The 22670-nt window shown below is 42.6% G+C and overlaps 1 protein-coding gene across 1 annotated transcript in view; it reads right to left on the reverse strand.

Annotated features, from left to right (window-relative positions):
• IREB2 (iron responsive element binding protein 2) overlaps positions 1-22278 on the reverse strand; it is a 60051-nt gene extending 37773 nt beyond the window's left edge. The window contains exons 1-7 of the mRNA XM_075897605.1: positions 22154-22278; positions 18502-18591; positions 13285-13450; positions 11440-11577; positions 6516-6737; positions 3522-3591; positions 192-375 (exon numbers count right to left, since the gene is read on the reverse strand). Coding sequence (XP_075753720.1) covers positions 192-375; positions 3522-3591; positions 6516-6737; positions 11440-11577; positions 13285-13450; positions 18502-18591; positions 22154-22259 — 976 coding nt within the window. The 5' untranslated portion in view covers positions 22260-22278. The remainder of the gene's footprint in view (positions 1-191; positions 376-3521; positions 3592-6515; positions 6738-11439; positions 11578-13284; positions 13451-18501; positions 18592-22153) is intronic.
• Between the last annotated feature and the right edge of the window lie 392 nt (positions 22279-22670).

Below are 22670 nucleotides of genomic sequence, written 5' to 3' on the forward strand. Positions count from 1 at the left end.
TCATGTCATGAAACTCACCTCAAAATGTTTTCCCTAAATAAAATTTCAGGTTCTAAATGCTGTTAAGACTTGGAACAGAGAAATATCCAATATGAAGAAAGTATTAAATACTAATTAATTATTTTCCATTCATATAGTAAGAAAACTTACAAATGCAATTGACATCATCAAGTCATATACATGATACTTACCCCATCCCAAGATCCCCAAACCATTTACCATAGTTGTATGTGAATCTGTGCCAACTACGCTGTCGGGATACAAGAAATCTTTAACTTCAAAAACAACTCTTGATAAATATTCCAAGTTCACTTGGTGTGCCATTCCCATTTCAGGTGGAATTACAGCAACATTCCTAAAAACCTTTGAACTCCACTATATTTTTTTTAAAAAGAGAATAAAAAAGGGTATTTGTTATATTTAAATCAACTATGACTTTTTGCATTTGTAAAGAAGCTGTGCTAAACTCTATTTAGTGACAAAGGCACATAACTGATAAAGAATAACTAAAATAAAAATATGAACCATGTCATTGTACTGTACTTGTTCATCAATTATAATTGACTACAAATTAGGAAATACACAATTTCAGCATTTAGATATGGTTCTACTCTGAAAAGTGTCTATGTAAAAATCCACATATCTGCTTCCTGTGGGTATACAGACACATATATTTTGATATTTCTGGCTGTGATTTAAACTCCTGTTAGTACTGCAAAGCCATCATACCTATGCAATATTGATTTGGATTCTATTCCTTCTTGTTTATTAACAAAATTATTTAGTAAATTCCAATGAGAGGCTTAATCACTTTATGTACAAACCTAATAAAAAGCAATGGATTCACACAGATGTCACTGAACTAAGACAATGGGGAAGCACAAATATATAACCATGGGTAATACTTGACCAATAGACCCTTCAGTACTGATTATGTTTTCATGAGATGGTAAAAATACAGCTTGATTCCCACAAATTTGGCTGACTGTAAAACTGATAGTTAGAAAAACATCTCTGTACTTGCAAATTCAGCACACAAACATGAACATTCAATTTCTGCAGTTACTTTTCAGAGTACAGTTGCACTTTAATTGTTAATTTCTTTCTTTTTTAGTTGTTTATATGATCAATTAATTATATTTAATGGTATTACAAAAGAAAAATGCTCTAGCAAGTCAGCAACATATATAGTTATCCTGTCTGTTGATTCAATAGCAGCATATCACAATGCCTTAAGTAATCAGAGTTCAGATCTCAAGTTTCCAGGCTAGCAGCAAACATTAAGACTACGTCTACAATGGCATGATTTTGCGCAAATACTTTTAACGCAAGAGTTTTTGCGTTAAAGTATTTGCGCAAGAGAGCCTCTACACTGGCATGTGCCTTTGCACAAGAGATGTGCTTTTGCGCAAAAGCATCCGTGCCAGTGTAGACACTCTCTTGCGCAAGAAAGCTCCGATGGCTAAAATGGCTATCGGGCTTTCTTGCGCAAGAAATTAACGTTGGCTGTCTACACTGACCTCTTGCGTAAGAACAGTTGCACAAGAGGGCTTATCCCTGAGCGGGAGTGTCAGAGTATTTGCGCAAGAAGCACTGATTTCCTACATTAGAACGTCAGTGTTCTTTCACAAGTACTTGCAGCCAGTGTAGATAGGTGACAAGATTTTGCGCAAAAGCGGCCGCTTTTCCACAAAATCTTGCCAATGTAGACACAGCCTAACAGTCAGAAGTATGGAGAAGTGATTTACATCAGTAAAGCAACCCCACCACAACTGCTGGCTGTTACTAGAGTACCCAAATACCATTCAGAAGTAGTCCCACTAATTTAAATGAGACTACAGTCTTAAAACAAAGATTTGGAGGATCATAAGCTTTGGCTAGGGCAGTGGTTCTCAAACTTTTTGGCCTGTGACCCACCAGGTTCAATGCAAACCTTTCCGTGGACCACCAGTTGCTAATGGAAATTAATTACATAATTATGCCCAAGCCATTTTGCTAGGGAGAAGAGTTTAATTTAACCAGGAAGAAAGGAAATATTAAACAGATTAAACTCTTCAACTTTCTCATGTTTATTTAAAATGAAGTTTCAGAAACTAAGTAAAATATAAATTTATGTCCAACACAAAAGATTCCAATGTTTATTTATGGCAGGCAGGGTGAACTTTTTAGGATCAGGGACTAGTGAAGCAGTTAACCTGTAGAGAGGCACACAGATAATAATTTGCAGCAGATAATTGTGAAGAGCTGAGTGCTTTCAATGCATTTTCATTTCAGTGGAAATTTAGGATGCTTTGCACCTCAAAGTATCTAGTCCTCAGTGTTTAGTCAGTTTCACTTTTGTTTCCAGTTAGCATCACTTCTGGTTATCAAATTTGAATATGATACTATTGATATTTGGATTATAAACACCTGGAAAATGTTTAAATCAAAATAAATAGTGATTCAGTTAATATTAGCTTATTGAATACAGTGAAAACTGTGTTATCCAGCACTAGAGATTTGAGTAGTCATAATCGAGCTGACTACTTGCATTTCCTCCTCCCCTTGCTGCCTCTGATACAGAGGCAGCAGAGGAAGAGGGGGAGGTGCAGGAGCCAGTGTTGGGGCGGGAGCCAGCTTAAAAGTTGGTTCCATCATCTCCGCAGTGCCACCTCTCCCCCGTGCTGTTGCCTCTATCACTACATTTTATCAACTATACGATTAGTGAAATACCCACTTCTTAACATCCCTATCCAGCACTCAGGAATAATGGCAGACACTGGTTAACTGAACGTGTTGGATAACAAAGCAGCCCTTGATGGCTCCAATCCGCTGCCTGCCTCTCTCCAAGGGAGGAGGCTTCCTCCTCCTCAGGAGCAGGGCCAGCAGCCCATCCAGCACTCTGTTAAATTACAACTTTGTTAAGCAGCTGGGTGCAATGCCAGTTAATAGTAGGGATGTTAAAAATCATGTAATATGGTAACCATGTAACTGTTAAATATTCTGTTGGTTACACCATTAACTGTTATTTTTACTATAAGCCCGCTGTGGGCTCTTTAGTAAGAGCTGGCAGGCTCTGTTCCAGCATGCACTGCCTGCTGGCTCCAAATATACTGGCAGAGCCACAGGGGGGATGGGTGGAGGTGGCCTGTGATTAACTGGTGACATTAACAATATTAACTGATAAGCAGATGCTTATCGGTTAATCGGTTACACTCTAATACCCATAATTAATAGAGTTTTTCAGTTAACACAGTACCAGATAACAAAGCTTTTACTGTATTTCTATTAATATTTTGTATCTTTCCTCCATTAAAAAATCCACACATCTTAATTAGGGCTCTACAATGCCTGTCATCATGTAGCACACTCATCAGCGGGACTAAAATGTACTAAAAAATTCTGACTTGAAAACCTGAAGTTTGGAAAGTGATACAATAAATTCCCCCTGCCATCATGAATTGCCAAGGCCACTTGATGGTTTGCCAATCTTTCAAATCAAGACTATAATATGAGGGCTGTGCAAAAAAAAAAGGGCCTACCTTAAAAAACTGAAGCCTCTCTCTATTTCTGCCAAATTCCACTTCTTGGTTTTTTAACACTGTTTCAGGCCTAGAAATTAAAATTAATTGGTAAATAATAACATTTTTGAATGATAAACAATGAGATTTCCTGGAATGCTAATATATTTCTGCATATAGCAGTATTCTTTTAAATGATTTACTAGACAAAACTGAGGCAATTTCTTCCAAACAAGGAAGTGAAGAAAGAAGATCCCCTCTGAAAACAGCAGAGAAAACGGCTGGTCTTCTCATCACACATTGCATAAATTAGTTATTCTAACTTCTAGTTTTCCTTAAGTAATCTCAAAAAACTTCCATTAGAAAATGATACTGTAACAGCATGTGAAGCACTAAAATAACTGCACTGTCAAACAAGGATGGATATAAAAAAATATCTTAAGGATTGGTTACCTCAAGCAATTTGATGTTGAGAAAGAAATAAGGTGTCTGGTTTATGTTACTGCAGGCAAAAAAACTACTCGTTTTCAACTCTAGTCCTTTGCTGACAAGAACTCAAATAGAATACAGGCAGTCCCCGGGTTACGTACAAGATAGGGACTGTAGGTTTGTTCTTAAGTTGAATCTGTATGAAAGTCGGAACTGGCGTCCAGATTCAGCCGCTGCTGAAACTGACCAGCAGCTGACTACAGGAAGCCCGAGGCAGAGTTGCTCTGCCCCGGGCTTCCTGGAATCAGCCTCTGATCAGTTTCAACAGGCTGAATCTGGACGCCAGTTCCGACTTACATACAGATTCAACTTAAGAACCCCAAGCGTCCCCAAGTCAGCTGCTGCTGAAACTGATCAGCGGCTGATTCCAGGAAGCCCGGGGCAGAGCAACTCTGCCTCGGGCTTCCTGTAGTCAGCGCTGGTCAGTTTCAGCAGAGGCTAACTTGGGGACGCCTGGGGCAGAGCAGCTGGGGTGCTGCTGGGTTGCTCCAGTAGCGCCGAGGAGCGGCGCTACTGGACCAACCCAGCAGCACCCCAGCTGCTCTACCCCAGGCGTCCTGATTCAGCCGCTGCTGAAACTGACCAGCAGCGGCTAAATCAGGACGCCTGGGGCAGAGCAGCTGGGGTGCTGCCGGGTTGGTCCAGTAGCGCCCAGAGCGGCGCTGCGGGACCAACCGGCAGCGCCCCAGCTGCTCTACCACAGGCGTCCGGAGAAAAGCCTGGTCTGCTGGGGGGCGGGAGGGAGGGGCGGGCGTACTAGCAGACCAGGGAGACGCGGGTGGCGGACCGAGACGCACCGCGGTCCTGCCACCCGGGTGCTCCGTGGCTTTGCTCCGCGTCTCCCTGGTCTGCTGGAGACCAGCAGACCAGGGAGATGGGGAGCTAAGCCTCTGAGGACGCCGGCAGCGGGACAGAGGCAGACCAGGGAGACGCGGAGCAAACCCCGTTCATAACTGCCTATACTGTATAATGTATTTGTAAATGAAGAACTGTATTCATTTACTTAGGTATAGGTAGATCTATGGTGCTCAACACCACAATGTCTGAACATAAAGGCAGATTACTAAATTTCATGTGTGTCTGTAATGAAAAGCATGATTTTAATAGCCAAGTGAAATTCATTTTGTATTGTTTTAATAGCTACTGCTTCTCTAGGAGCTTTTCTTTGAGAGAGAGGAATAAAAGCTTTTATCTAAATGATGTTTTAGGGCTGCATTTTGCATCGAGACTTCCCCCTTTCTCTTCTGCACTAGAGAAAGGACATATACTGTTTTGCAAAGCTCAAAGGGATAGTCATCAATCAAACTATAAATTAATGAACGCCACTGCTGGTATCAGCAACATCCAGACTGCAGGAAATGCTTAACTTTTCTCATCACATTTCCTATTTCTGTGTGGAAAAAAGCAAAAAAGGATGGAAATAAATATTTCAAATAAAATTTGCAACACAATCAAAATACTGTATGATTGTGGGTCTCCTCTTTGATATAGATTTGAAATTCTAGGCACGTCAGCCACAGAAATACAGAGATTGAGAAGACAGGTGGCAGTTGAGAGATGAGGGTTATTATATGTAATGTAGACTGAGTGCTGCAAAAGGACCTATAAACAAATGAATCTTGGGAAAAGGCAAGCAGATGAGGCCTTTGTGAGGTGTCACTTAAAGCCAAAATGTAATGCTCAATTTCAACTCAGTGACAAGTGGATTAAAAGAGTGGCCAGGGGGATGACACATAGATCGCTTTCTTAGCCAATATGGGGATGTTCATTTCTTATCAGGAAACAAACGGGGTTAAATCTTCTGTAAATCATTTAAATGAAATATAAAACAAGAGGGACTTTCAGATTTAAACCAGAGTATTAACCAATTTATAGAGCACTGTTCCTATGTATTACTGCCCTTACAAGGAAATAAGGCAAGTCTCCAATGCACATTTTAAAAAGACAATTATCAACCACATGAATGACCCTCTGTAGCATATTTTACCTAAGTTCAACTCCCGTTTTATGTCAGTTCAAATACCTGTGGTTTCAGACATCAACCTAAATGCTCAGATTTGTTTTGGGCTCGAGTGGCCAAAGATGCAGGAAGGTACATTTAGCACAGAGCAGCATCTCTGTCAGCAGTTACAGGAATTCTGGATGGCAACTAACAGGCCCCAAAACTGCCTGTTTAACAGAAGACAGAAAGCTTACTTTTCTGTATTTTGGAGGCAATATTTAAATTTTACAACGAACTCCAAAAAGCTAACTGCAATTAGGCAATAGCTTCCGCAAGACAAGCCAACACTTTAAAAGCTGTACTGTTGTTCAAGCCTTTGGATAAGCTGTTCAACAAGACTGCATCACCTAATATCATGGTACAATTGTTCTGCTCAAGCTTAAATTTAAACCAGAAGTAAGTGCTGAACTAGGAGACAACACACAATAAGGGCCTGCATTCCAATCAGCAACATACAATCATAGTTCCCTCCAGCAAAAGAAGGATTTGACAATTAAAGGCTAAGCAATAAAAGCATTTCATACTCAGGCACCGGTTGAAGATGAAAAGGACAGAGGATGGGGGTATTCTCAATCTGCGCAGAAAATCTTCCTGAGTTATGACTTGATTCTCCAGCATCACATGGCCCTTTACAGACAGCCTGGCCTCTGCAAAGTACCTTCCGAGTTTGCACTTGAGATGAAGAAAGCTTTGCCAATGGCCTCTGTAAGTCACCACCTCCGGGATTTGGAGCATTTTGTATTGCACTATCATTTAAAACAGAAAATAAAACAAATGCATAAAAACACTGCAAAAACCACCCTGAACAAATGATCAAACGCATCTAAAAATCCATAATTTTATTACAACCCAGAGCAAAATAAAGTGTCATTAGGTATGTTTAGTTAATCAAAGAACACAGCACACATAAAGAAGTTATACTGACCTTTTCTAAAAGGAATATTAACTGTTCTATAAACTACTCTCTCACCTGGTTGGTCTGCCAAAGACCACATTTATTAACAGGACACAGTGCAAGTACCATCTGTTTACTCAAGATCTGAAGGAAGGGATGTGTGGAAAGTCTTGTCCCAGGGAAGGGCTGAAGATTTATTGGGTTTTAATATCTACTGCAGCACTATTGACTTTTTTTTAGATCCCTGGGGAATTGCCTCTTGCTACAGTTTACTCAAGGCAGCAGTTGTGAGATTTTATATTTGTGTTTCTAAATTAAGGGTTCAAGCAATAAACACATTTTATTACAAAAAACATAGAATTGTTATACACAAGGCTCAAGAAAACAATAAGTACGTGTATATAACACCGTAGGCAAATATTTTTAAATTTTACATTTATATCATATTACACTATTTACACCACATTCAGCTTTAACATCAACACCATGAAAAACCACCGTGAAAGATGACTGACTTTTTTTGTCACATTGATAAATCAATGATTCTATCAACGATTCTGCGGCTCTAGAAATAGAAAGAGCTTCCATTTAGGGACGTAAGCAACTAGTCGACTATCGGATAAGCTTATTGGATAGCTGAGTAGTGACTCGACTGGTCACTTCCCTCACCCTTGCTGCCTCTATCAGACAGAGGCTGTCGGGGAGAAGGAGCCAGTTCCCCCCATCTCTGGGGTGCCGCCTGCCCTGCCCCCCACTGCCTCTATCAGAGACAGCGGGGTGGGGTGTGGGGGAGCCATAGGGGAGGCTGCTGCGAAGCTGCCTGCTTCCTCCACGCACAGGGGCTGCTGCTGCCGCCAAGCAGCCCCTGTTCACAGCAGCCATGGGCAGGGACTGCTGGACTCAGCACGAGCCAGGATCAAGCAGTACCGGCTCATGCTGGTCTGGGATGCTGCAGCTCTGGATTTTCAATGTAGCTAATCTAGTGTCATCTGAAGAAGTGGGTTGTGCCCACGAAAGCTCACGATACCATCTATAAACATGTTTTGTTAGTCTTTAAGTGCTACTAGACTATTTGTTGTTTTTTACGTTTTTTCTGTTACAGACTAACTCTGCTACCCCTCTGATACATTTAAAATGCAGAGCAGCAGTGCGGGTGGCTCCCAGAGTCATCATGAGCTGGGACTGCTCAGTTCCAGCTTGAACTGGCTTCTAGAGCTACCCCTGCAGCGCAGTCCTATCCTCTAAATGCATAGATTATACAAATTGTATCATCTATATACAATTAGCTAGGTAACCGCAATTTAACATCCTTATTTCAATTGTTTAGTGGCAGGATACCATTCCACCTAACAGGGCACTTTGTCTCAGTCTAAGCTCAGTTCACAATCCCTTGGCTAGTGTGAACTGGAAGCTACATAGAGGCAGTACATGCAACATCTTGGAAAAGGGCCTCACATCTCACTTCCCCAGGGCTAGAGCTGTGGGCCACGCGGCGGGCAGCTGCTCCTCCAGCTGCCCTGGCTGGGGCCAGAGCACAAGCTGAAATGTAGGCAGCTGCTCCTCCAGCAGCCCTGGTTAGGGCCAGAGCTGGAGCCACATGGCGGGTGGCTGTCGGAGCCAGAGGCGGAACCATGTGTGCAACCCCATGGAGGGTAGCAGCTGTTCCAGCAGCCCCAACAAATGGAAGTTGATCCTTCCAGGCTGGAGCATCTCTGCCTGTGGCACGTGAGCCCGCTGGTTGGCTGTAAGCAGTAAGCATCATCACCCAGTAATCCCTATTTTGAATAGGAGTTTAATAGTTGGGCTTTATTGTTTTATATTGCGTGCGTACGATTGGTTTTGTTTTTAAACCACCCAGCTGGTGGTTTTTCTTGAGCTTTTTAAAGATTTTAAGAACTATTTTTTTTGTATTTTATAGGAATACCTATAATTATTTTTAAATTTTTATTTAAATGACAATTTTTTAAGTTGCTTTATTATTGACAAAGGAATTTAGGGTGTTTATTTTGGGTTTCTCTTTTTCTTTTCACTTATTTTATGTTTAATATTAATCACTTAAGGAAAAAAAGTTAAACTTGGAAGAGTTAACTAACAAAGTTAAGGCTGTCAATAGATGCTCACTACCAGATAGAGTAGATGTCGGTTTTGCAAATGAATAAAATAATTGAGTGGATTTTTAGCGGAATTTTTAAAAAGCTGATTTATTTTACATGTATAATATTTTTTAAAAGTATTTTTTGAAAATCTGAGATCCCTTGCTATATTTATTATGAAAGACTAAATACTTTAAACTTTCTTGGCTTACCTTTTACTAGATGAAGTTTTTAACTTTTTTGTTTTTAAAATTATTTTAGACTTTCAAAGAGCTTTGGGTGTGTGTGTATAAATTGTAAGTTATGAACAAATGACTCATTTAAGTTGCTTATATTTCTAAATTGCTATTCATTTTTATATTTAAGCTTTGACCAAAGTTGTTTTTTTTCCAGCTGAGATCTCTTTGATAACTGTATTTTAGCAATGTTTAGCTCCATCTTTTCCTTCCATGTTTCAGCTGTCTGATCTTAACTATTTTTTTTTATAATAGTTAAACAATTTAAATGGGATTGTTCTTGTACCTGCTGCAACCATCACAATTCATTATTTATAGGATCATTTGTTAGGAAGCACCCATTTCCTTCAGAATGACTGTAAGGCCTCCCGAGTTATGTTACATAGTGCAGGGGTGGTCAATAAGCAGATTGCGGGACAAATACAGGACACTGGCACTTAGGTTCAGCCATAATAATAAAGATGCGAAGATGATATACATAAAATAAAATGTGAATATATTTGTTAGTAACTTGTGGGTTAGTAACTGATGGGCACAACAGTGGCACACATCCGAACAAGCTCACATGACCTCAATATTGGTGTACAAGACAAAACTCAGTCCACCCATGGATGGAAAATCATTGGCTTTGTCTACACTGCAGGGTTTTTGCGCAAAAAGCTTTTTGCGGAAGAGATCTTCTGCAAAAACGTCTTGCACAAAAGCACATCCAGAACTCAAAAGCGCATCGCAAAAGCAATGTGCTTTTGCTCAAGAGAGTGTCCACACTGCATGAATGCTCTTGCGCAAGAAAGCTCTGATGGCCATTAACAGAATGGCCATCAGAGAACCTGTGCTTTTTCTGATAGGCTCTTTTTGTGCAAGAAACCCCTGCGGAGCGTCCACACATGATTTTCTGCGCAAGAGCTGTAGCGCAAAAAGGAGTTATTCCTCATGGGGAGAGGAATAACTCTACCAGCAAAAGCCCTCTGTCCTGTCAATTTATTGTATTTTTTCATGCAAAAACGCACTTGAGATGTGGACACTCTGCCGGGTTTTGTGCAAAAATCTTGCAGTGTAGACATAGCCTTAGAGGGAACACTGGACAGCAGTGTGGGGGGGCCAGGGGGAGGTGCCTGGTTCCTACTACATTGAAGCTGCAGAGCCACAGCAGAGGTAGATCCTGGATCCGGTATGAGCCAGGACTGAGTGCCTTTCTTTATAGACTAATTGTGTAGTCAATACAAATTGTATCAACTACATGATTAGCCAGTTACCCGCCTCTTAACATCCTTATTTCACAGCTATACAGTGAAACCCTGATTATCCAATCTAATTGGAACTGGGGTCAGATAGGATAAGCAAAAAAACTGGATAAATTGGAAATGGGCAGCTGGGACTCAGACTGTCACCCCTGGGAAGCAGGGTACCATGATTTTTCAGCATGTCCACCTGGGCTTGGTACCTGCAAGTCTGCGGGTCAGGAGGTATGATGCGCAGTTAACACAGGGACCACACAGCTGTCATGGGGATCATATGGTATTTCTTTACATAATGTACAGTTAACCTGTGGAATGCTGCGAAGGCTATAACAGGGTTCAAAAGAGAACTAGGTAAGTTCATGGAAAATAAATCCATCAATGGCTGTTAGCTAGGATGGGCAGAAATGCAAAACTATGCACTGAAGTGTTCCTAGCCTTTGTCTGCCAGAAGCTGAGAATGGGCAACAAGAGATAGATTACTTGATTATTTGTTCTGTTCATTCCCTCTCAAACATCTGGCATTGGCCACTGTCAGAAGGATGGATAATGCTCAGGAGTAAGAGGCTGACAACTATTCTCTTATCCTCGAGAATGTCTTTTATCCCCCAAGAAGCCATTTGTCTTAAGTTCCCATGTATCTACAATCAGTGATCCCTCACCCATCCAACAAACTGGTCTATGGAGAACAAAATGGGTTTGAATGGGGTTTAGAAGTAAACGGGTCTAAGATTATCCCTGAAATATGGGTAAATGGGTACGCTCTCAAGCTATTGTCCTCTTTCCTACACACAACTGATCCCTGCATGAATTAATTCTTTATAATCATACATCAATGTATTATATTCGTGAATTTTTACATAGTAACTCCATGATGATCACATGGGCTACTTCTCTTCTACCAAAGGAACAAAGCACAATTAAAAACATTTCCTGCCTCCTGACATGTAATCACTAAACAGAACTAGATTTTGTAGTTTAAGTACCATTTACTGAAGTCAATCTGCAAAGAATGGTCAACAGTAAGATCAGTTGGGCAGGCAGGATGGACTTTCATAGGATCTCCTCCAAGATTCTTCACTGCTTCCCTCATGGCGGCAAAATCCACCATTGCAGGAATTCCACTAACACAGGACAAAGAAATAACACTTTACATGTATGACGATGCATTGGCAACGCTGTAAAATAAAGATAACTTTGGAAATCTGTTTTTAAATTTACCATTCATAGCAATCTATTTGAATACCATTACAGAATGCTTGTTTTTCTTTGTCTAACATGTTTTAAGGAACATTTATATGTTGGGTTTGTTTAAATATATCTAAATAAAAACTGAATAATTCTAATCCTAAAAATAATCAACACCACATTTCAAGATTGTATGTCAACATGAACATGCAAATTCTTTGGCCAATTGATTACACTTGCATATTCCTTTTATCTTGTTAGGCTCCTGAATAGTGAGGAAACCTTAGCATACTACCCACTTTCAGATATATGCTCGCTGTACATCATCACTTTGCTACACAAATAAATGCCTATGTTACATATTTTAATACTACTTTACAATTTGTAGTTTTCACTTATTACAGAAGTATTCACTTATTATAAGCAGTATTCATTCACTTATAGCAGTATAGTCTAAACGGTGCTTGGTCCTGTCGTGAGGGCAGGGGACTGGATTCGATGACCTCTCAAGGCCCCTTCCAGTTCTAGTGTTCTATGATTCATTTCTGGATCTCAGAGCGTATTACAAAAGTGGTTAAGTACTATTATCCCCATTTCAGAGATGAAAGTATGCTCTTCAAAGACAACATACAAAACTAAAGGAAAGGAGAAGAATACGGAGGTAAATTGTTATTTTATGAAAATCTTATTTGATTTGTTAACTACTATCTCTCTCTATATATTCAAAAACGGTTTTTTCCTGGCTGGACCACAGAATGTTCCTGCCAGGCGACAGAACGACATCATCATTGTCATCAACAGGCTCTCCCAGCGGAGAAACAGTAGCCAGAGAGAGGGGGGTCGGGGGAGTGTGGTGAGCAGAGGATGCAGCCCCTTAGTATTTTTATTTTACTAGGATACTTTTCAAGAGATAAGTTAGGTAAAGTAATATATTTTATTGGACCTGCTTCTGTTTGCTTTTGAGCACAGACTGAGTTCTTCTCTGTTCTGCTTGACTATTTGACAAATAAATACCTGCCTACCTTGGCAAAAATCAAATCTTAGATTAGTATTTTGTAGGTGCTTAAGGATTACCCTTTTAGTTGCCTCATATCTCAATAATCTATAGGTAACATTCTAATGGACAAAATGAGCTTTTATTTATGTATGTAGGCAAACTGGCTTCAACAGACCATATGCACCAGTAAAATAAGCAGGATTTGACCTTAGGTATCACAAATAGGATTTTTAAACATTTCACTGCATTATTACCCAATCCTGCTATAGTTTAAGTACCACCAAACTCATTCTTTGGCCTTTATTCTGCAAGTTATACCATGAAGACAGACACCTTCCCCTTCATGGTGTCCCACTGAATTTAGCATAGTTCCATGAGGGCACAGGTATCTGCTTTCATGGACCAACTTGCAGGATCACAGGCTTTACTGGCATAAAATGTAGGAACATCAAAGGTGCACTAAAAATATATATATATATATATATATATATATAATTTCATTCACTAATGGAATGCTTAAATTTTGCAAAGGCCACCTCATTTTGTTTTTAGGCCTGAGACAAGACAGGTAACCTCACGGAGCATGGTGAACCAGGACATAGTTAGAAAACAAAGAAAAACATAATAAAAAGAGAAAATATCTCACGTAAAATCTTGAAGAAGGACTCTGGCAGGAGAAAAGGGCACTTCAACATTATTCTGTTTTGTTTTCCAGTCTAAAATGTTCATAGCATCTTCCTTTTTTACAAAGAAGCCGTCACAGTTGCGGACAGCAGTTTCCAGCAGTACCCGTATGCAATAAGGCAGAATATCTGGTTACGAGAGAGTAAATGACACAACCAAGGAAACACTTTTAACCTATTTGTTTTAAATAATACCACCTTACTATACTAAAGAGATTTGACAAACCATACAGTGAAACTCATTCCAATCCCACAAATGCACAGGAATGCAATATAGTTACATGGAAACGCTAAATCAACCTGCATTTGTTCTCTCTATTATTATTTTATAGCACTCCAATGAATGCAACTGTGTTTCACAGAAAAGAGGAAGACCTGGTCTTTAGAATGGAAAGCTTTTTTAAAAAAGGCCTTGTTCCTTCAATGAGCTTTGCATATGTGAACCCAGGCAGAGCTCCGCTGAAATCATTGGGATACCACCGAAGTATAGGGGTCCAATCGTACAGATCTCATTGCAGGGTCAGGACATTATTACAAATAGACCAAAATATGTGAGGGTGACAAACAGTGGAGTAGGATGAAAAAAATGAAGGCTACAACAATATAATTGGGAGCGTGCTCATTTGAGAGGTTTGGGGATGTTGTTTTAAATATATAAAATCAACACTAAATAGTAAATCACTTATTGTAGGCACTGCAGAACAGGTGGGTTTTCAAGAAGGATTTGAATAGAAGAGAATAATGGCTTGATGGAACACAGAAGCAATGATACCACATATATAGAATGAATGAAAGAGAAGACATGGAGAGGCTGGTAGAAGAAATGACTGTAAGGAGTGCTAAGGCTGGTATCACTGATAAATCAGAAGAAATGACACAATGAGACTACACTGTTTATTAATAATACAGGCAATTTTTTGCATTTAATTACTTTTCAATATCAAGTTAGAATTGACTTTAATGCCAGAATATGGATTGCTCTGTGCAGTTTCCCCCTCATTCATAGAAAAAAGGTGGCAATAAGAAATAATTTCAGTGTGGGGTCTAAAAGTGGAAGAAATGTAGACTTAAACTGTCTACTCTGCTATTACTTTAGATTACATTAAAGACTGGGAGAAATTTTCAAGGATGGAAAACACAGGAGGGACAGCCTAAAAAAGAAAGGTCTGCCAATCACCACTGAAGGCAGAAAAGGAGAACATTTAGGTACTCAATTTTCAGGTCATTCACTCACAAACATAATTCTACTCCGCACAACTCAAGTGGTCAAATAATACAATAATAAGGGGAAGTATAAAGAGTGGTAGATAACTGGTCAAACAGGTTCATGTATTAGTGTTTCAGCTCTAGAGACCAAAGCTCAGCTCTGAATAATGTTAACAGATGAGTTTGGCTGTTTCAACTAGGCATATAAAATCCCATTCAATTAGTTAACAGGTTAAGCATTAAATTTAACCAGTTAACTTATTAAACTGATGGGAAGGTGTAAGAGGGGGGGAATGCTCTGACCAGGCTGGAACACCCGTTAGCTGTGCGTGCAGGCCAGGTGTGCTGTGGATAAGAGCTGCTCCAGCTACCATTGGTTAACTATTCACATCCCTAGTTTCAACAGAGACCATGGACTTTGTCTGCCTACAAACTATTGCATCAATGTTTGGTGGCTTCAGTTACATTAGATACATTTTACCAAGCAGTCACTGAAATTCTCTAATTAGATAATTCATATAAAAAGCAAATTGAACAGAAATCTGATTAAAATAAATGTGATGTCACCATACCATTCAAATTACCAGAACAAAATAATCTTATCTTGTCGACTGTATTCTTCTCTTTAATGAATAATAAAGGAATTTCAATGCACTACCTTTCTAGTTACATAGTTCAAAAGTCCAAAAGACAGAAGATTTTTCAGTCTGTCACGGACGTACAATTTTTTCATAACTTCATACTTGTGCTCCCACTTCAAATATTATGACAACCAGACTCTCTATAGCAATTTAGAACCAACAAAATTGATGGACCATTTAAACTGTAGAACAGAGAGTCACAAATGAGATGGAGGATGGATGACTTGGTAAGATACAAGTTCTAGGATAACTACCCAAATGCGGTCTCAGGGCCCTGGTTTGGAACTCCCATCTTTCAGAACACATAATACAAAATATATGTTTGATAATTTTGAAGTCCCTCATATTTACTGGAAGAGAGGGTTTTCTTCCTTTTCCAACTTAGCACTCTAACTATTGAAGAGAGTCATTACTTTACTCCTTCAAAGGAAATGCAAATGACTCACTAGGAATACATCCTTTTGAAGCTAAGCCATGCAGAGAGAAACCAATTACCTATTTCATGAGTAGCTATTGATTAGCTACTCATAAAAATTCCAGTTCAAAGACCTCCAAACTATAAAAATAATCTAATCTTTTCCATAAGCCCTCTAGTTTTGAGCTAAGAATAGCATGATCTTGTGACCACAATAGAAGTTTCTTTGGTGGAGTGCTGAAGGACTAGTATGGTCAGAGCCCATACTAAAGACAGTGGGGCTGACCTCTGGTAAGCTTATTAGTATGTAATTAGGTTCTTTGAATTGTTTAATATTTTATCTGTATTCTTTGTTTATACCTAATGATTAAATATACTTGGATAGGGAGTGCTTATGTTAATTGCATTGTTAACTATCTCTAAAAGAAAAAAGCAAAGCATGCAGCCTGACATCGATGGTGAATTTATAGCAGTGGTCCCCAACACAGTGCCTGTGGGCGCCATGGTGCCCGCTGGGGTATTTATGTGCACTCGCCAAGTGCTCGGGGCTGGTCCTGGGTGCACTGCGCATGGGTGGCACCGGCCCCGGGCGCGCAGCGAATGGGCAGCCCCGCACCCGTGCGCGTGGTGCCTGGGGAGCACCGGTCCTGGGTGTGCAGCGAATGGGCGGCCCGCCCCCAGGCGTGCGGGGAATGGGCGGCTCTGCGCCCGGATGCACGGCGCATGGGGAGCGCCAGCCCCAGGCGTGCGGCAAATTGGAGGCCCCACTCCCGGGCACGCGGCTATGGGGGGTACCGGCCCTGGGTGTGCAGTGAATTGGCGACCCCGCCCCTGGACGCATAGCGCATGGGGGGCCCCTCCCCCGGGCACCCAGCGCGTGTGTGGCCCCGCCCCCCGGGCACGCGGCAGTTCCAAAAGGTTGGGGACCACTGATTTATAGTATAATCAGGGAACTGTTCAGCCAGGAAATACCCAGTTAGGAAGGAGATCAAAGTAAGTCTCCATACACGTAAGGCAACACCAAGGGAGCTAGAAGCCTGACAGCAAGTACCCTTGCTGCATCACTTAGGGCAGTGATCTCCAACCTTTTTAAACAAAAAATCACTTTCTATTTATGTGCAATACAAGATCTACCTCAAACCCAAATACCCCTACCCTGATTCCTTCCCGCCACTCTGAAGGCCCATCCCTGCTCTACCCTTTCTCCGAGGCTTCACCCTGCTCACTCCATCCGCCTTTCTTCCCCATCTTCACTCACTTTCACCAGCATGGGGTAGGAGGCTGAGGTGCAGGCTCTGGGAAGGAGTTTGGGTACCCCCTGCTCTGCCTCTCTCAGTGGCTGCAGGAACACACCAGCCACTTCCAGAAGCAGCAATTACCATAGAGGGTCAGGGCTGGGACAGGGGTTCAGGAAGCAGGCTCTGGCTGGGCACTATATAATTGAGATGGCTTATGGGTGTGGAGCAGTGGGGTTAAAGCAGGCTTACCCTGTCGTGAGCCTGCACCACTCCTGAAAGCAGCTGGCATGTACAGCAATGGCTCCATGTGCCGACAGTTTCTACCGGTCACAGAACCCCACTACTGATCAATGGGACCTGCAGGAGTGGTGTCTGCAGGCAAAGACAGGCAGAGAAGGGGTCTCCACATGCTTTCTCAGTGGCTGCAGGAACACACCAGCCACTTCCAGAAGCAGCAATTACCATAGAGATAATGACCCCAGCCACAACAGGTTAGGCATTTTAGAACTCACTACTCAAAGAATTAAATTTAAGCATAAGAGAGAAATGAAACTTATGAAATGCACAGACCAGTCACAAACCAAAACTAACACACTTCATAAGCGGTTAAAGAAGTAAAAACAACAACCCACGTATATGTTGGGTCGGGAGACAAGAGTGATGGACAGTGTGTGTGAGTGTAAGACTGACAGAGAGACACAGTGTGTGAGAGTGACAGATATTTACACTGCCAAGTTCCCTCCCTTCCCTTCTCTCTGTGTGGAGATCGGGTACATGAATAAGAGGGGAGGAGACACCCTGATATCACTGCCCCCCTCTTTCCCCTCCCACACCCTGCATAGCAAGCAGGAGGCTCTTGGGGGGAGGGACGGTGCAGCTCCAAGCAGAGGGGTGGAGCAGCATGACAGTGGATGGAGGGGAAACTGAAGTGCTAACTGTTGATAACTTCCTAGCCAAACCAGTCAGGATCATCTGACAGAAGCTCCAAGATCGCGATCTACTGGTCAGTGACCACTGACTTAAGGGAAATGCATTTGGCTCTAAACTGTAACACAAGGAAACCCTCAAAGAAACAGGAGAGTGTCTTTAGAGTAAATAGGTCAGTGATACACAAATGTAGAAGAATTATGTGATAACACCATAAATTCATTTCAGTGCATTTATTTACAAGAGAGGTAACAGAGTAGGGATGTAAGCTGTTCCGGCTCGCGCCTGGTCTCCCCCACAGCGCTTCAGCTTTTTAAATGTATGAAGAGCTGGCAAGCTCTTCATACATGTAAAAGGCAGAGCCGCGGAGAGGTTAACTCCCAGGGCCAGGAGCTAACCCCGTTGCAGCTCCGCGATTTCCTCCGCTTATCGACTAACTGATTAGTAAATTAAACTCCATTTAACATCCCTAACACAGAGTTTGTGTTTTTGTCATCACTTGTTAACTCTGTAACAGAAGTAGTGATTTTCTGTAATGGAAATGTTTTCTATGACTTACTGAAAGCATTCAAAATAAAGATCAAGTAGCATCTCTCACTGCTCTCATAGCACAAAAGCTTGGTGAAGCATCATTTCTTTCATCTCACAACAAGCTACTACTCAACTTTTTAGCTCCTCCTCCTGCATCACATAACTGGTACATATTTACCAGTGGAACCATACGAATAAAAAGCTATTCAAAAGTAGTATTACCATACTTGGTGCCTCCAAGTTTAGGGATATTGTAGAACTTCTTTTCTGGGTTGCCGTTTAATCTTTCAATTAAGTACTGGAACGGAAATTCTGAAAAATAATGCAGCAAATTATGAAGTGGAAAGAAAAGATGGTGCAGCGGTTCAGGCAGTAGCCTGGGACTCAAACGAATGCAGTTCTATTCCCTGTTTCACCAGAGATGTCACTGTGTGACGCTGGACAAATCACTCAGGGCCAGATCTTTAGGTGCTTAAATAGGTACCAACTAGGATTTTCAAACCTCTTAAGGAATGAGGCTTTCAATAGGAGTTAGACATGTAGAAACCTTTGTAAGTCCCACTACATATCTAAATACCATTACAAATATGGCATCTAGTCTCTATATAGGGTATGTCTACACTACCACCCTAGTTCGAACTAGGGTGGTTAATGTAGGCAACCAGAGTTGCAAATGAAGCCCGGGATTTGAATTTCCCGAGCTTCATTTGTATCTTGCCAGGCGCCGCCATTTTTAAATGTCCGCTAGTTCGGACTCCGTGCCCGCGGCTACACGTGGCACGAACTAGGTAGTTCGGATTAGGCTTCCTATTCCGAACGGCCCCCTCAGGGATTGAACTCACAACTGTGGGTTTAGTAGGCTAATGCTCAAACCATTGAGCTAGCCACTTTATTAACAGACCTTATTTACCAAGGGAAGAGAAAAAAGTCTGTAGAAAAGAACTGCATATTAATTTGAAATTGTTTTCAATATGAATGGTATTTACAAAAATAATATTTATTGCCACTCAATTGATATTAATGTAAGTGGACAAAAATGTTAATAACGTTTTAGGGAGGCCCAAAGAACATACATAAGAAATTCAATTTTGTTTTAAAAACAAAAGTTAAAACTTGATACCACCCACAACCAGCCTTACAAGGATTAATGGAATAATTCCAGTGAGTAAAGTTAAATATAAGGCTACGTCTTCACTGGCCCCTTTTCCGGAAGGGGCATGTAAATTTCACCAGTCGTCGTAGGGAAATCCGCGGGGGATTTAAATATCCCCCGCGGCATTTAAATAAAAATGTCCGCCGCTTTTTTCCGGCTTTTAAAAAAGCCGGAAAAGAGCATCTACACTGGCCCCGATCCTCCGGAAAAAGTGCCCTTTTCCGGAGGGTCTTATTCCTACTTCAAAAAAGCGGCGGACATTTTTATTTAAATGCCGCGGGGGATATTTAAATCCCCCGCGGATTTCCCTACTACGATAGGTGAAATTAACATGCCCCTTCCGGAAAAGGGGCCAGTGTAGACGTAGCCTCAGTGTTTGCACGAAAATGGACTTCATTGATTTTAAAAGATTGTACCAGCAATAGAAGCTTAACTTTTTTAGTGATCTGCCTTGGTTCTTTGGTCACATTTTCTCTATAATGTAAATGCAGCATCATGGGCACTTCACAGATTATTTTACTTTTATGATAATTTAATACAATGATGACAGGTTCTACTAACAGCTGATCATTTAGACCCTAACTCTGAAAGGCAAACATGCCTGAGTAGCACATTACTCACTTGCTAAATGTATTTACAGGATAAGGAAATTAAAAAGGAACTGGAAATGGTCAACAATAACAGAAGAACGTGGACATAATCATTTAAAAAATACAGTGAGATACTTAGGGAGATAAAATACAGGACTATGTAGCACTTTAAAGACTAACAAGATGGTTTATTAGATGATGAGCTTTCGTGGGCCAGACCCACTTCCTCAGATCAAAAGATTAGTGAGATAGGTATTCACAAACATTTAAAGCAGGGGTGGGGAAGCTCAGACCCCCCAGAGCTGGAGGCAGCCCCCGGCTTGCCAGGATCTGGCCCCCAAGGCTTAAGCCCGCCGCCCCAGCATTGGAGAGCCAGCACTGGTACTCCAGCCCTCCCACTGCCCCACCTGGGGGCTGGAGCAACAAAATCTATTAGGCTGAGCCTCCCTATGCTCTGGTGTAGTAGGGGAATGTAGGGAGTGTCTTTCTCCTCAGTTGAGGGCCACTTCTCACTTGTGTGCAGCCCCAATTGATTTTTCTGTGAATCAGTGGCCCCCAACTTGAAGTGAGACAGCTTAATAAATAGTAACTGCATGAACCAGCCCTTCCACCTTCTGAAGTAATGATCGACATGGCACTCAATTATCTAAGTGATGGGATTTTTAACCCAAGGTTAAAAACTAAAGCCCTATCTGTTCCTTGCTTCTCTACAGGATTGTCAAATACTGCATCTGACGAAGTGGGTCTTTGCCCATGAAAGCTTATGCTCCAACACTTCGGTTAGTCTATAAGATGCCACAGGACTCCTCGTCGCTTTTGCAGCATTGTCAAAGGTACTCAAAAAGAAAACAAGCAGGAGATCCATTGTTTTCAACCCATTTCTGTTGTTAACCCAGGACTTGGAAGAGCTTGGTAAAGACTGAGGGTACGTCTAGACTACCGCGTTTTGTCGACGGAAGTTTTGTCGACAGATACTGTCGACAAAACTTCCGTCGACAAAGAGCGTCCAGACACACTGAGTTCTGTCGACAAAGCAAGCTGCTTTGTCGACAGAACTCCGTAGTCTGGACGCAATGTTACAGGCAATAACACCTTCTGTCGACAGAGTTCTGTCGACAGAAGGTGTTACGCCTCGTAAAATGAGGTTTACCAGCGTCGACAAAACGGCTGAGTTCTGTCGACGTTATGTCAACAGAACTCAGCGGTAGTGTAGACACTGGTATAGTTTTGTCGACAAAAGTCCAAAAGGTGGGGATAGAATTGAAGAGAAGAAAATCCTCTTTCGCTCTCCTAGGCTCTGTCTACACTGCAAAGCGACAAAACTAGGTAGCCTAGACACACCCTGAGAGACTTGGGGTGTGTCTAGACTACCTAGTTTTGTCGACAAAAGTGGACTTTTGTCGACAAAACAATACCAGCGTCTACACTACCGCGGAGTTCTGTCGACATAACGTCGACGGAACTCCGCGGTTTTGTCGACGCTGGTATACCTCATTTTACGAGGCAAAACACCTTCTGTCGACAGAAGGTGTTCTTTCTTGCCTGTAACGTTGCGTCCAGACTACGGAGTTCTGTCGCGGCTTGCTTTGTCGACAGAACTCCATGGGTCTGGACGCAAATTGTCGACGGAAGTTTTGTCGACAAAACGCGGTAGTCTAGACGTACCCTCGGTGACAGACATGCCTGCCCAGAGAAACGTGGGGCCCAGTACATCATGCTCGTGGGGACTCCACCAGCCCGTGTCGCGGCACGAATGCTTGGCAGGTGTGTGATGGGCCCTGCTCAGCTCACCCTTCGCTAAGGGGGTCACCCCCCGCCCGTGTCGCAAGGGCGGGGCTTGGCCATTTTGTGGGGGGGGAGAGCTGTGGGGCGGCCCCCGCCCGGCGCGCAGACAAGCCGCGACGGGAGCGCGCAGGCGGAGCGCTACCAGGGCGGGGTGCGCCCGCTACGCAGCCCCGTTAGATCTACACGCCCAGGGGAGACGGGATTCAGCCGTGACCGGCGAGGGGCCGAACAAAGGGCGGCGGATCGGGGAGGGGCGGCGAGCGGGGCAGGCGCCTGCGAACCGGGGAATCGGGGCGCGGCTACGCGGGGCCCGTCGGCGGAGGGATCGAGCCCCGCTCGCACTCACCTGGCCGTGCAGGGTCCATCGCGAGCGACCATATTAACGCTACGTGGGGAGGGGGGCGCGGAGGAAGACTGGGGAGGCGGAGGGGGGCGGCGCCAGCAGCAAACATCGCGAGATTACCCGTGGATTCCGGCCATCTGATTAGCTGACAGCGAGCGCAACACCTTGGGTCAGGGCAAGAAAGGAAAAACAGCGGTGATCTCGCGAGACCTACGGCGGAGGGAGGGGGGGAACGGAGCGAGGCAGCTCTCGCGATACTTCCAGGCTCACTCCAGGAGGGGGTGGTGGCTTGTCTATGGTTGGGCTGGCCTGGATGCGAGCGTGAGGGGGCCTGGCATCACATTAACAGGGGAGCTGCGAGCCCTTTCAATCCCTGCTATTGCAAAGGCTTGCTGCTCCTGGCCTTGCTCCTGGTGCATTGCCTGGAGCCAGGCATGCTAGAGCCCTTTCCGCTGCTTCTGTCCAAAGGGCTGCCCCTTCCCCAGGGCTGTTGCCTGAGAGTTATGGGGAAGGTGACAGT

The sequence above is a fragment of the Pelodiscus sinensis genome, chromosome 14, assembly GCF_049634645.1.
Source record: "Pelodiscus sinensis isolate JC-2024 chromosome 14, ASM4963464v1, whole genome shotgun sequence".
NCBI classification, from domain to species: Eukaryota; Metazoa; Chordata; order Testudines; family Trionychidae; genus Pelodiscus; species Pelodiscus sinensis.